The 15,863-nt window shown below is 44.5% G+C and overlaps 1 protein-coding gene across 1 annotated transcript in view; it reads right to left on the bottom strand.

Moving 5' to 3' along the window:
* Positions 1 to 15,863, bottom strand: part of LOC138777134 (WD repeat-containing protein on Y chromosome-like) — a 54,752-nt gene that overhangs the window by 15,861 nt on the left and 23,028 nt on the right. Inside the window, exon 5 of the mRNA XM_069956240.1 lies at positions 13,221 to 13,260. Within this exon, the coding sequence (XP_069812341.1) occupies positions 13,221 to 13,260 (40 nt within the window). The remainder of the gene's footprint in view (positions 1 to 13,220; positions 13,261 to 15,863) is intronic.

Raw genomic sequence — 15,863 nt, 5'->3', positions numbered from 1 at the left:
GTGCCGGTCCGAGGGCAATGAACCATAAAAGATGATGTCTGATAAAAGCTGATTTATTAGAACCAACGCGTTTCAAAACTGATCTGGTTTCTTTTTCATGTGACACTCTTGAAAAAGAAACTAGATCAGTTTTGAAATACGTTGGGTCTAATAAATTACCTTTTATTGGACATCATCTTTTATGGTTCATAGCCTCGGACCGGCGCCCATCATAAAGAGCAATACTGGCTCCAAATGTAATAAAATCCACTTTAACGTATCAGTGAATGTTGGTTTGTAAAGGTTACCGGGGATGAGTAAATCATACTATGGTACAAACAGACCCCAAATCTCGATTCTTCAGTACAGCAAACCAATCTGGTGTGTGCTATCCTATTTACTTGTTGCAGTAAATATTATTCTGCCTGCAACATCATCCGGCATACCCAGTTTGGTGGTGGACCAGAGATGGACTGTGGAGGCATATACATGAAGGGCCACACAATCCTCTGAAGGCCATTGTTGGACCTTACTCCGGTGCAGGACAATGACTGGCCTCATGTTCTAGTGCATTCAACACCACCAAGTACCACCACAGGAGCTCACTTATGTCTTGATCTACTGTTGAGCGCTTTTACTAGAAGCCTATAGTGACTTCTTTAGCTGGTCTCCCGGAGATCAGTGGATTGTTTTACAGTGGTGGTCTACTAGGCCTTGCTTCCAGCTACTCCACACTGATGAGGGGCAACAACCACGAAAAAGCTGTCTGTGGATGGATACCTGGCTTTGGTACTTCCCTTCTCATATCCTGGAAAAAATTGAGTTGGATATTGACCGAAAGGGCCACTTAATATAGTTGGTTTTGGTGGTCACCTTACATGAACCACCCTTTTGCTAGGTCCTTCTCTGGAGAGATATCCAGCTAGTCCTGTGAGTCGAGACTTGTGGACTCTTTTTGCATATCTGCTCTAGTTTTAGGAGGAGATCTTCCAGAACACCACGGTCGTTTCATCATAAGCATGCTCAGATGTTGTTGGGCGTACATACAGACACTTGGGGGTAATACCCAAAAGTCACATTATAGTAACACAGTGACAGTGTATCAGGGAAATAGAGCGCCTGGTAAGCACAGGGAGGAAGGCAGCTGTTTACTTTCACGTAGCCTTATGTCGGGAGGGTACAATAACATTTCACTGGAGTGTCCTTTTGGGTATGTGTATACTACGGAATACACGCAGAGACTTCAAGCGGATTCCACTGCGCGGCCTCCGCTTCTGGTTCCACCCGTCCGATAGACTCGCTGACGAATTATGCCGTCCGCCCATGTCAATTCTTTGATCTATGGGACGGGTGGAACTTCAAGCGGAGGCCGCATGGCAGAATCCGCCTGAAGTCTCTGCGCGTATTCTATAGTGTGCACATACCCTAAGTGTAGCTATAAGAATAGTCCTAAAAACTGGATCCAACTGTGATCCCAATTTTTGATTTTTGGTGCAATCTGGAACCCAGCTCTCCATTGGCTGATGATTTTGACCTCTGATATGTCATTTTCTTCCCGACAAATTATACAAATTTATATCAGTTAACATTTTCATCAGGATCCGATGTGTGATAGAAGCGCGATGTGCCGTGTGAGTTACGATACATAAATGATGCTAATTTGTAGTCACATTCAATTGCGTTTATAGTCTTCAGTTGTTCAGAGCCGCCACTTTCATTGTCACTTTCCTTTATGCCGTTCCTCTCCGGATCCTCACAGCCTTCACCTTCATTGTCTCATCCTCGGCATTGTCTTCAGATCTTCACCACCATTGTCTCACTCTCCTTCATTGTCTTCAGATCTTCATAGACTTCACCTTCGCTGCTCTTGTTGGTACACTCAGGGATATTCTTCCTTTCAAGAAGAACGCCATCTTTTTATGAAGCGAATGGAAAAGCTTTTATTTGCCAACAGTCTCTTCATGAGATGTTACTGTGTGGGCGATGTTTACAACAGATTTCCAGCTAGATTAGTTTGACAAGAAACACTAATGTCTCCCACTTTGAAAAATTATATATGCCTACAAAGTCCGGGATGTACTCCAAGAAATCGGAGATTATTAATATCACTTAGAGACACCTACTCGTAATTTGGCTCTAATCATATGCGTCAGAAGTGTGAACTGTACACAAAGGATGAAGGGAGTAAGAACTCCTGTGAACTAGCCGCGAATATTAACGTAATTGTATGTAGGAAATGCAAATATGTTGTCATGACTCACCCATGCATAACGCATTTGTAATGGGTCTGTGGTTTTATTTTTTTCCATATTGCGAATATCAATGAATCCTAAGGATGTGTTAATGGCTTTATAAAGAAAATAAGTCTTGAAAACTATCTCGTAGATCAGACTAGTGGTGCGTTTACACAGACAGATTTATCTGACAGTTTTTCGAAGCCAAAGTCATCAACAGACTATAAGCAGAGAGCAGGTGATAAAGGAAAGACTGAGATTTCTCCTCTTTTCAAATCCATTCCTGGCTTTGGCTTCAAAAGTCTGTCAGATGTGTCTGCGTAAACGCACCTTGAGGCTGGGCTCACACTACGTATATTTCAGTCAATATTGTGGTCCTCATATTGCAACCAAAACCCGGAGTGGATTAAAAACACAGAAAGGATCTGTTCACACAATGTTGAAATTGAGTGGATGGCCGCCATTTAATGGCAAATATTTGCTGTTATTTTAGAACAACGGCTGTTATATTGAAATAATGGCCGTTATTTACTGTTATATGGCGGCCATCCACTCAATTTCACCATTGTATGAACAAATCCTTTCTGTGTTTTCAATCCACTCCTGGTTTTGGTTGCAATACTGACTGAAATATACTGACTGAAATATATGTAGTGTGAACGCAGCCGGGCCCCGGCTGGGTTCACACTATGTATATTTGAGGCTGTATTTGGTCCTCATGTCAGGTCCTCATAGCAACCAAAACCAGGAGTGGATTGAAAACACAGAAAGGATCTGTTCACACAATGTTGAAATTGAGTGGATGGCCGCCATATAACAGTAAATAACGGCCATTATTTCAATACCACAGCCGTTGTTTTAAAATAACAGCAAATATTTGCCATTAAATGACGGCCATCCACTCAATTACAACATTATGTGAACAGAGCCTTTCTGTGTTTTCAATCCACTCCTGGTTTTGGTTGCTATACAGCCGCACAAATACAGCCTCAAATATACATAGTGTGAACCCAGCTAAGGCTGCATTCACACGTTCTGTGACATTGTCCGTGATCACGGATCCGTGATCATGGACACTTTTATAGCTCATTGTTTACTATTCACATGGTCCGTTTTTCATGGATCCAAAATCCATTCTGTGAAACAGTAGACGAGATCACAGCACAGATCCCCCCCATAGAAGTCTATGAGATCTGTGTTTTTCACGGATTGCAATAGATCTGACATCCGTGTACATCTGTGCAACAATGTAATCAGTGTAATTTAAAAAGCTTTAAACAGATCCTTGAAAAACACGGACACTGATGCAAAAAGGATACAAAATTGATGGTTTTTCAAGTATTACGGAGGAAAATAGTGGACTTCATCCACGGACCTTGAAAATCACTGAACATATGAATGCAGCCTAAGGCCACGTTCACATTACGTATGAGACCAGCCATTCCGTGTGTCCGGTCTCATTAAAGATCATCCTAGCCGGATGATCTTTAGGGCCGCAGAGTTCTGATGCGAGCGCATCTGTGCGCTCGCGCATCAGAACTCCCTCAGCACACAATGGAGCGGCGCCGCTGGGGATCCTATACTATATTATACAGTATGCTAGAGAGCTAGTGCATGTTGTAGCTGAACTCTACACAAGATTGGCGCTAGCGTAGATTTTAAAGTGTGACTCATTTGGCATCTGCTACAGTGTCTGATTCCTTAAGAGACGTATGCTTCTTAATGAACATGCCAAATCCTATGGCTTCTGGATTTACTAAATACCAGTGTGGGGGTGGGCTGATTTTACCACCTGCCGATTATTTTACTTCTTTCCAGAAAAAGCTCAGATCCACAAATCTAGATGAAATCTGCAGCATGCCCTCTGTTTACAGACCCATAAAGAAGCATACAGAGGCCTTACATTTTCTTATTATAGAACCCAATCCTCCATGTGCTGCCATATAGTGACCCAAGGGGAATAGTTTCCGGGGTGAACAGTTCAGTAGTATTGCAGATGTATTGATGCTCATAGATTTGTATGAAATAAATCTTCCGGAGCTGTTATTCTGAAAAAATCTATTTCTATTAAATCAACTGGTTTCAGATTTGTAATTTACTTACATTTAAAAATCTCAAGTCTTCCCATACTTATCAGCTGCTGCATGTCATGCAGAAAATGTTGTTTTGTTTTCAGTCTGACACAGTGCTCTCTGTTGCCACCTCTGTTCATATCATCAACTGTCTAGAATAGCAGCAAACGCCTATAGAAAACCTCTCCTGCTCTGGACAGTTCCTGTCTCGGACAGAGATGTCAGAAGAGAGCACTGTGTTAGACTGAAAAGAAAACATTTACTGCAGGACATACAGCAGCTGATAAGTATGGGAAGACTTGAGATTTTTAAATAGAAGTAAATTACAAATCTTTTTTTTTTAATTCTTTATTTTCAAAAGAGCATCAAACAAAGCACAGCAGTTTCCAGCCACATATGCCGGAGGCAAAAACAGGAAGAAATGAAGAATAATAGTGAATAATCGTTATCATATGTAGGCATGTAACAACAACGGAACTCCATGAAAACCCTGGGGGCTGTATAGCAAAGCTAGCAGTATCCTGCACATATGGGGGAGGGCACGCGGCCCGCTCGACGCTCGCATTTTCCAGTTTTCATAGTTCAGAAAATAACAGGTTAAGACGACAAATAATGGAAGACATCACGTACGGAGAGGAAAACAGAGACAAAGAGAACAGAGAGCAGGGGGGTATGGGGGAGAAGAGAGGGGGAGAAATAGAGGGGGGCAAGGAGGGTGGGGGGGGGGCTGGGGGCAACCATCTGAAACGAGAACCTGGCCAACCGCCAAATCACCTGTATGGGCCCCATCTAGGGGGCATCAGTAGAGCGTAACAGCTCCCTGTAGGCATCGGTCTCTTGGAAACTGATCCACGGTAACCAAGTGGAGTGAAATTTTTTGTTAGTAGAGTGTAATTCTGAAGTGAGATCCTCCATCCACATCAGGTCATTCACTTTTGCAACCCAGAGTGAAAGAGAAGGAGGAGAGCGCTGCTTCCAACAAAGCGGAATACACGCCCTGGCCGCCATCACCAGGTAACTTAGCAATGAGTGTTTGTATGCCTCTTGGGTGATCTCGCTGTGATGAATCAGGAATAGGGCCGGGCCCATGTGCATGGATAGGCCAGTCACCGCTCTAATGGTCGCTATCACATCAGACCAGAAGCCGCTCAATCTGGGGCAGTCCCAGAACACATGTAAGAATGTCCCCTTGGCCCCTTCGCATCTCCAGCCGACTGGGTCAACCTGGGGAATAATAAAGTGTAGAGTGGCTGGTACCCTGTACCAACGTGAGAGAATTTTATAGTTTGCTTCCTGAAATTTGGAACTGATGGAGGACTTGTGCGTCAGGTAGAGGATTTTAGATCTCTGTGCATCTGTTAGGGTAAGTCCCAAGTCAGTTTCCCACTTAAGGAGAAAGGGGGGTGGGGGCTCTTCAGGGGCAGTCTGAAGAAGTTGGTAAGTAATGAATAGGGTGTGTCGCAATGGTTCCTGATGGTTACATAGCTATTCAAAATCTGCGAGCGCTCGGGTAAATTTGGTCGCAGGTGGCAGGGAAGACAGATAGTGTCTCAATTGCATCACCCTCCATTGCCCTAGGGAGCATGGGTCCGTCAATGCTAACAGGGCAGTTGCGGACACCCACGTATTGTCCTGTATATAAGATTTGGCCCTAAAGGCTCTGGTCGCTATCCATTCCCGGAACACTCTGTCCGTCAAGCTTGGAGTAAACTCAGGGTTTCCCAGGATGGGGGTCATACTGGAGGTGAGCGGTAGAAACGCTCGTCTTATCACTTTGTCTGAGCACGCTGCCACGATGGGTCCAATGGTAGGGTGGTATTTCACATCATTAAGATGTTCTCCCGACAGCCATGATAACCCACTCAAAGGTACGCCCGTGTACGATTGTTCTATCGCCACCCATGGGTTCCTGCTGCTATTTCTACACCGGTCAACACAGCGTTCTTTCGCTCCATGGAGTCCATCCAAACAAAATTCATATGGGGAGATAAACCAGCATGCATCCGTTAATCGTTACTCACCTGTCCGAAAGAACGCGGCGGGATCGGGCTCCCTGATGTGAAAAAATATTATTTGGCCTCTCAGCTTACACACATTGTTGACTGGTGTAGAGATAGCAACAATTCTATATAACTTTCTGAAATCAGTTGATTAAAAGAAAAAAAGATTTTCACTGGATAACTCCTTTTAACCCCTTAACGACCCATGAGGTATCTCATACGTCATGGCCCTTTTTAGGGATTTCAGAGAGGGAACGCACCACGACCCCCCTCTGAACCGCCATGATCCCGGCTTTTTGCAGCCCAGGACCGCGGTCATTAGCGGGCGCAGCCGATCGCACATGACAGCTGCATTTAAATGCCCTCCATAGCCCCTTCATTGGGGTCTAGTGGGCGCCCCCCCCCCCCCCCCGAGGTGTGATCGCATAGGGGGTTCCCTTCTCCTTACCGGGCCGGGTCTCAGCGTTGGAATGATGCTGATCCCGGCTCGGTATTCTATGAATCTGGTCTCCAGCAGACAAGACCAATAGAGCACCGATCTAATGGATCGGCTCTCTATTATATACACAACATTGATCTCAATGGGAGATCAGTGCTGTGTATATAGAAGTCCCGCAGGGGGCTTCTAAGTAATGTAAAAGTTGTTGGGGTTCTTTTAAAGTTTTTTTCTTATTAAACTAATAAAAGTCCAAGTCACTCCCCCTTTCCCATTTAATAAATAAATATAAAGAAAGAAAGAAAAAAATAAACATCGCCGCATACAAAATCACCCGGACTATTAAATTATCCCATCCCTGATGCAAAGTCTCATATGCGCAATCAAGGTTGCGCTAGAAAGTACAGGTCATGGTGCAAAAAATGACTCCTCACAGCCCCATAGACTAAAGGATAACAGCACTATAAGTATGGTCATAGAGCAATTTTGAGGAACATTTTGTTTTTTTAAAAGATTAAAAAGTTTTAAAAGCTGTCAAATAAAATAAAAGCTATGCAAGTTACATATTGTTGTAATTGTAACAACTTGAGGAACATATATAACATGTCAGTTTTACCATAGGGCAAATGGTGTAAACACAAAAAAAAAAAATTGCATTTTATTTTCAATATTACCACACATGTACATTTTTTCCAGTCTTGCAGCTTGTTTTTATACAAAAATTAAGTCTTTCATTGCAAAGTACAATTAGTGACGCAAAAAGTAAGGGCCAATGTGGGTCTGTAGGTGAAAAAATACAAGCACTATGGCCTTTTAAAGGGGTTGTCCAGCGAAAATCTTTTCCTTTCAAATCAACTGATATCAGAAAGTTATATAGATTTGTAATTCACTTGTATTAAAAAAAATCTCAAGTCTTCCCATACTTATAAGCTGCTGTATGTCCTGCAGGAAATGTTGTTTTATTTTTAGTCTGACACAGCGCTCTCTGCTGACATCTCTGTCCGAGACAGGAACTCTGTCTCGGTTTTCTATGAATCCCCATAGAAAACTTCTCCTGCTCTGGACAGTTCCTGTCTAGGCCAGAGATGTCAGCAGAGAGCACTGTGTCAGACTGGAAATTATATAAACATTTCATGAAGAACATAAAGCAGCTAATAAGTATGGGAAGACTTGAGATTTTTTAATACAAGTAAATTACAAATCTATATAACTTTCTGACACCAGTTGATTTGAAAGGAAAAGATTTTTGCTGGACAACCCCTTTAACCCCTTAGTGACCGCCGATACGGCTTTCTACGGCGGTCACTAATGGGCCTTATTCTGCTGCCATCAGCTTTTTACGGCGATGGCAGAGAATAAGGCTGCGGGGCCGGGACGGCCCCCACCCCATCCCCCCGGGTACCGGAGGTAGCTGAGGGGTTGGGGCAGTGTGTGAGGTCCGTCCCGGCCCCCCCCCTTACCGACGATCGCCGCTATTAACGTTATAGCGGCGACCGTCGGTAATGGAGATTACCGGTGCCGCCGCCACCTTTCATCTCCCCCCGCCGTGAATCTACGGCGGGGGGAGATGAAATAAGTGTATATCAGACCCCAGATCAGACCCCCCTAGTGCCCCGATAACTAACCCCCCTCCCCCGGCGGCCATCATTTCCAAGATGGCCGCCGCAATCGCTGTGAACCGACTAACGTCGGTTCACAGCGATTAAAAAGTTAAAATGAATGAAAGCCCCATGCTCTCCGCCACCGGAGGTAGCGGAGAGCATGGGGCAGTCATCGGGGACCCCCCTGTGGGGTCCCGGTACAAGCGATCAGCGGTATATACTATATACCGCTGATCGCTTGTACCATGTGCTCCTGGCACTTTTTATCCCCTGTCACCATGAATGATTGGTGACAGTGGATAAAAAGTGATGTCCCCCCACCCCCCAAGTCGCCCCCCACCCCCCCTGTCACCCCCGTCCCCGAGTCACCCTCCCTTCCCCATATACTCACCGGATCCACGGAGCTCCTTCCTCCTCGACGTCCTGGCTGGTTATGAAGTGCGCATGCGCTTCACAACCAGCCAAGCTCTGAAAATTTAAAGTGACAGAGACCAATTTGGTCTCTGTCACTGAACTATGATTACTGTGATAGAAAATATCACAGTAATCATAGTAATACAGTGAAAATGAATGTATAAAGTACAAAAAGTGACAAACATACAAAAAAATAAAACACACACTTTTTATTATAGTAATAATTGCAGTTTACTCCCAAATTACCCCTAACCCCTCCCCAGTTTACCCGTAACCACCCCACATTGCCCGTAACCACCCCACGTTACCCGTAACCACCGCACGTTGCCCATAACCACCGCACGTTGCCCGTAACCACCGCACGTTGCCCGTAACAACCGCACGTTGCCCGTAACCACCGCACGTTGCCCGTAACCACCGCACGTTGCCCGTAACCACCGCAAATTGCCAGTGACCCCCTCCAGATTGCCCGTAACCACCCCAAATTACATGTACCCACCCCAGATTACCTATAAGCACTTCAGTTTATCAGTAACAATCCCAGATTGTCTGTAACCCTTCCAGGTTGCACATAACCCCCCCAGGTTCCCCGTAATCATGCCAGATTACATGTAACCCCCCCCAGATTGCACGTAACCACCGCGCGTTGCCTCTGACCACGCCACGATGCCTCTGACCACGCCACGATGCCTCTGACCACGCCACGATGCCTCTGACCACGCCACGTCGCCTCTGACCACCGCACGTCGCCTCTGACCACCGCACGTCGCCTCTGACCACCACACGTCGCCTCTGACCACCCCAAATTCCCAATGACCCCCTCCAGATTGCGGTGCCCATGTCAGATTACAGGTACCCACCCCAGATTGCCTATAAGAACTTCAGTTTATCCATAACCACCCCACATTGCCCGTAACCACCCCACGTTGCCCGTAACCACCCCAGATTGTCTGTAAGCACTGCAGGTTGCCCGTAACCACCCCACGTTGCCCGTATCCACCCCAGATTGTCTGTAAGCACAGCAGGTTGCCCGTAACCACCCCACGTTGCCCGTATCCACCCCAGATTGTCTGTAAGCACTGCAGGTTGCCCGTAACCACCCCACGTTTCCCGTAACCATCCCAGATTGTCTGTAAGCACAGCAGGTTGCCCGTAACCAGCCCACGTTGCCCGTTACCAGCCCACGTTGCCTGTAACCAGCCCACGTTGCCTGTAACCAGCCCACGTTGTCTGTAACCAGCCCACGTTGCCTGTAACCACCCCACGTTGCCGTAACCACAGCAGGTTGCCCGTGACCACCACACGTTGCCCGTGACCACCACACGTTGCCCATAACCACCACACGTTGCCCGTAACCACCCCGCGTTGCCTGTAACCACCCCACGTTGCCTGTAACCACAGCAGGTTGCCCGTGACCACCCCATGTTGTCCGTAACCACCCCAGATTACCTGTAACCACCCCTGGTTGCCCATAACCACCCCACATTACCTGTAATTTCATTTTTTTTATTTTATTTTAGTAACTGCGCTATTCTAATAACCATTACTAGCTGCGGTTTTGCTCCTGTAAATTGGCGCTCCTTCCCTTCTGAGCCCTGCTGTGTGCCCATACAGTGGTTTATGCCCACATATGAGGTACCGTTTTACTCAGGAGAACCTGCGTTACAGATTTTGGGGTGAATTTTCTCTCCTGTTCCTCGTCAAATTGAGAAATTTCAAACTAAACCAACATATTATTGGAAAAATTCGAGTTTTTCATTTTTACTGGCCAATTTTGAATACTTTCCTCTAATACCTGTGGGGTAAAAATGGTCACCACACACCAAGATGAATTCTTTGAGGGGTGCTCTTTCCAAAATGTGGTGACTTTTGGGGGGAATCTATTCTGCTGACACTACAGGGGCTCTGCAAACGCACCTGGCGCTCAGAAACATCTTCAGAAAAATCTGCACTGAAAATGCTAATTGGCGCTCCTTCCCTTCTGAGCCCGGCTGTGTGCCCATGCAGTGGTTTATGCCCACATATGGGGTACTGTTCTACTCAGGAGAACCTGCTTTACATATATTGGGGTGACATTTCTCTCCTGTTCCTCGTGAAATTGAGAAATTTCAAACTAAAGGAACATATTATTGGAAAAATTCGAGTTTTTCATTTTACTGTCTACTTTTGAATATTTTCCTCAAACACCTGTGGGGTCAAAATGCTCACCACACCCCAAAATAAATTCTTTGAGGGGTGCACTTTCCAAAATGGAGTGACTTATTGGGAGATTTTACTCTGTGGACACTACAGGGGCTCTGCAAACGCACCTGGCGCTCGGAAACTTCTTCAGCAAAATCTGCATTGAAAAAGCTAATTGGCGCTCCTTCCCTTTTGAGCCCTCCTGTGTGCCCATACAGTGGTTTACGCCCACATATGGGGTACCATTGTACTCAGGAGAACATGCGTTACAAATTTTGTGGTACTTTTTTCCTCTTGTTCCTCGTGAAATTGAGAAATTTCAAACTAAAAGAACATAATATTGGAAAAATTTGAGTTTTTCATTTTTACTGTCTACTTTTGAATACTTTCCTCTAATACCTGTGGGGTCAAAATGGTCGCCACACACCAAGATGAATACTTTGAGGGGTGCACTTTCCAAAATGGAGTGACTTATGGCGAGATTTTACTCCGCTGGCACTACAGGGGCACTGCAAACGCACCTGGCGCTCGAAAACTTCTGCAGCAAAATCTGCATTGAAAAAGCTAATTGGCGCTCCTTCCCTTCTGAGCCCTCCTGTGTGCCCATGCAGTGGTTTATGCCCACATATGGGGTACCATTGTACTCAGGAGAACCTGCGTTACAAATTTTGGGGTACTTTTTTCCTCTTGTTCCTCGTGAAATTGAGAAATTTCAAACTAAACGAACATATTATTGGAAGAATTCGAGTTTTTCATTTTTACTGTCTTCTTTTGAATACTTTCCTGTAATACCTGTGGGGTCAAAATGGTCACCACACACCAAGATGAATTCTTTGAGGGGTGTACTTTCCAAAATGGGGTGACTTATGGGGGGTTTTCTCTCTGCTGACACTACAGGGGCTCTGCAAACGCACCTGGCGCTCAGAAACTTCTTCAGCAAAATCTGCATTGGAAAAGCTAATTGGCGCTCCCTTCCTTCTGAGCCCTGCTGTGTGCCCATACAGTGGTTTACGCCCACATATGGGGTACCGTTGTACTCAAGAGAACCTGCATTACAAATTTTGGGGTGCTTTTTGTCTCATATTCCTTTTGAAAATGAGAAACTTTAATCTAAACGTATATATTATTGGAAAATTAAAATTTTCAATTTTTTTCCTGCCTAATTGTGAATACTTTCCTCCAGCCCCTGTAGGGTTAAAATGCTCATTATACCCCTAGATTAATTCTTTAAGGTGTGTAGTTTCCAAAATGGGGTCACTTATGGGGGTTTTCAGGATACCAGACTTCTAAATCCATTTAAAAAAAGAACTGGTCCCTAAAAAAATCAGTTTCACGAAAATGTGATAATTTGCTGATAAATTTCTAAGCCCCATAACACCCTAAAAAAGTAAAATATGTTTACCAAATTATGCCAGAATAAAGAAGACATATTGGTAATGTGACTTAGTAACTAATTTATGTGCTACGACTTTCTTTTTTTAGAAGCAGAGAATTTCAAAGTTCATAAAATGCAAATTTTTTTAATTTTTCATGATATTTTGATGTTTTTCACAAAAAACACACAAAGTAGTGACCAAATTTTGCCACTAACATAAAGTGCCATATGTCACGAAAAAACAATCTCAGAATCGCTAGCATACGTTAAAGCATCACTGAGCTATAAGAGCATAAAGTGAGACAGGTCAGATTTTGAAAAATTAGCCTGGTCATTAAGGCCCAAACTAGCTGCAGCACAAAGGGGTTAAACACGAGGAGGAAAAAACAAAAGTGCAAAAAGGAAAATTGGTTCAGACCTTAAGGGGTCTAGGTATGGCATGGTATGGTTGTGTAATAATTTATCAGAGGAATGGCCGGAGACCACAAAACTCCAAGTTGCAGACACACACATATGGACAGATAAAGAACTTTATATTGCAGCTTCATTATATCCTGTACAATTGTGATTGTAACATGGTAGAAAATGGATATCTAGCTGTATTAAGACCTAAATTTTAGTTTTAGGCTATGTTCACACATAGTATTTCCTTCATCTGTTTTTTTCAACCAAAATCAGGAGTGGAACTGAGAGGGCAAAATTATAATGGAAAGATTTGCACAGTTTTGGGGTTTTCAACCCACTACTGGTTTTGGTTGAAAAAAGGCTGAGGGAAATACTATGTGTGGACATAGACTTAAAATGATTTGGATTGAGCTGTAGTACCAGGCACAGTCACTACAACACATATGGCGCTGTGCCTGATAAACTACATATTCTCAATAATATACAATGCAAATCAGAAAAAACGTGCAGCAATGGTACTCACTCTGTAACCATGTCCACATGTGCCCTCCAGTGCTTGATAACTACAGGGATAGGAAACATGTACTGGTGATATATTGGTAATAATCATAGAGAGGAGAATATTTAGTTGAAGTTGAGTTTTGCCATCTCAAAAAGTGATTTGACTATACAGCTCTCCCTTCCCTAATCCTGAGAATAAGGAGGAAGTAATGCTGTGCCCAATATTCATTAACAATCCTACTGACATACCATCACATACAGTATATTATTCCAAGGATCCGATAATAATCCCCAACCTATACAGGGAATACAGAAAGAGTAGAGATAACTGCTGTCCATAATACATGTATCTTCTATAGCTCCCCTGATGCACTGCTGTCTATGCACCTCTGCTATATCCAGAGTGGTGGTCAATGATTCCTCCTCTGAATGGTCCCCAGTTATAAGTGGTGTACCTCAAGGGTCAGTACTGGGCCCCCTGCTGTTTAGCTATTAATTATATAGAGGATGGAATTAACAGCTATCTTTGCAGATGACACCAAGCTTCGTGGTACAGTACAGTTCTGTCACACATGGCCGTTTTTGTGCCAAAGCCAAAAGTGGATTCAAATAGGATAGAAAATATTAATGGAGGACTTGTACTTCTCTTTCCTGTTGGATCCACTTCTGGTTTTGGCACAAAAATGGCAGGGGCAGTTTAAAAAAAAAACAAAAACTGTGTGACATCAGCATTACACAAGCTTAGACGTTAATACGTATGTAGAAGTAAAAATTCTTGTTACCCCTACCCCTCTTCTAAATCCCCCACCCTACTTGGTTGCACTTTGTGGACAAGGGTCACTTTTCAAGCATACTAACTTTGTAATCATGTAACGTATAACAACAACAAAACTGTAAAAATCCCTTGGAAAGCCGCGTGACCTAGGTGACTCGATGATATCACGTCTAATGAGAATATTTGAAGTCTCCGTATTCTAAGGGAATTTAAAAGCACATTGCCCCAGGCTGAGCTCTGAGGTGACTGCTAATACTCTCATATACAGAACAGACCTGTCATCTGGACCGTTCTGCTGATCTGTGTAACCCTTATTATTAGTTCTTTTTATGCTGTATAATTCACCGTAGAAAACATGAGATGTTCTAAGACCTAGCTGCACATTTGCAACGATTACTTTATCACTTCAAACTGTTGTCAAAAGAATTCTATTATTTCTTGTACACAGCTTATACAGACGCATGTAACTCTTTGTGTACAGGCAGACATTAGAGAAAGGATATAGTCATACCTATTATCGGCACTATGTTACTCAAACTGGTTAGAATACCAGTCATTCCCCAGTTACACCACAGTATGGATAGAAATACCTTTTTGTATACCAACCTATAAGAGCCACGTAATGCCAACATTGTGTGCGTATACCCTAATACAGCCATTTCTATTTCATGTGAAATTCAAAACAGCAAAAACCATACTGAATGTAACTTTGTTGTGCTTAAAGCGGTACTATCAGCAGGTTCTGCCCAATGAACCATCTGATATTCCCCAGTAACTCTTTACCTTATAACTACACTGCTGTTAGGGTGGGTTCACACGCCGATAAGTTCCCGGCGGATTCCGTCGCTCGTACCCGCTCACGGTGGCACGCATATCTGCCCATGCCATAGACACCATTCTATGCACGGGCAGATTCCGCCGTCCATCGAAAGAATTGACATGTCAATTATTTCGGCGGATGGCAGAATTCGCTTGCCCTCAGAATGGTGTCTATGGGACAGGCGGATATGCGCACCGCCGTGAGCGGGTACGAGCAACGGAATCCGTCGGAACTTATCCGCGTAGTGTGAACCCACCCTCAATCATTCTTCTCTTCTCCTCAGCATTTTGTTGATATTCCCTAATTGCCCCTATGCTAATCCAGGGTTTAGGAGCACTTGGGCGTCACCCATTGGCCTGGAGCAACGACTCTGCCCGCCTGCCCCCTTCCATGCCGCCCCCAGTATATATAAGTATATGAATATGCATAGTAGCCAGCCCGTACCACCCTCCGACCCTCCCAGCAGGCCCCCTCTTGTGCTTCCCAGCCCGCCCCCTGCCGTGCTGCCCACTATGCATATATAAATATGCACAATATATATGAATATGCACGGGAGGGGGCAGGCTGGGTGTATCGAGGGGGTGCTCTGGGCCGCCCACTATGCATATTCATATATGCAAAGTGGGCGGCATGGGAGGGGGTGGGCTGGGGGTCCTAGCTGGTGCTCCAGGTGATACCCCAGATTAGCATAGGGGCAATTAGGGAATATCAACAAAATGCCGAGGAGAAGAGAAAAATTATTAAGAGCCGTGCAGTTATAAGGTAAAGAGCTTCTTGGGCATATCAGCAGATTCATTGGGCAGAACCTGCTGATAGTACCGCTTTAAAGAGGTTGTCAGGGATAAAACAATTGATAGCCTATGCACAATTGATCAGCAGTGTTGGAAGCCAGAAGTATTTGGTTCTGTTTCTCGTGCAGCGGTGGCGCTGGTGTACTGCAGCCTCAGCTCCTGTTCACTTCAGTAGGAGCTGAGGCTGCAGTACACTGGTGCCACCACTACAATGGGAATGGAGTCAACTGCTTCCGACTCTGTTCTCACTGTAATGTGGGCACCAAACAGCCTATCCTG

This window comes from Dendropsophus ebraccatus, unplaced genomic scaffold (genome assembly GCF_027789765.1).
Source record: "Dendropsophus ebraccatus isolate aDenEbr1 unplaced genomic scaffold, aDenEbr1.pat pat_scaffold_510_ctg1, whole genome shotgun sequence".
Classification (NCBI taxonomy): domain Eukaryota; kingdom Metazoa; phylum Chordata; class Amphibia; order Anura; family Hylidae; genus Dendropsophus; species Dendropsophus ebraccatus.
Note: the sequence above shows the minus strand (reverse complement) of the source record. Positions and strands in the feature narration are given on the sequence as shown.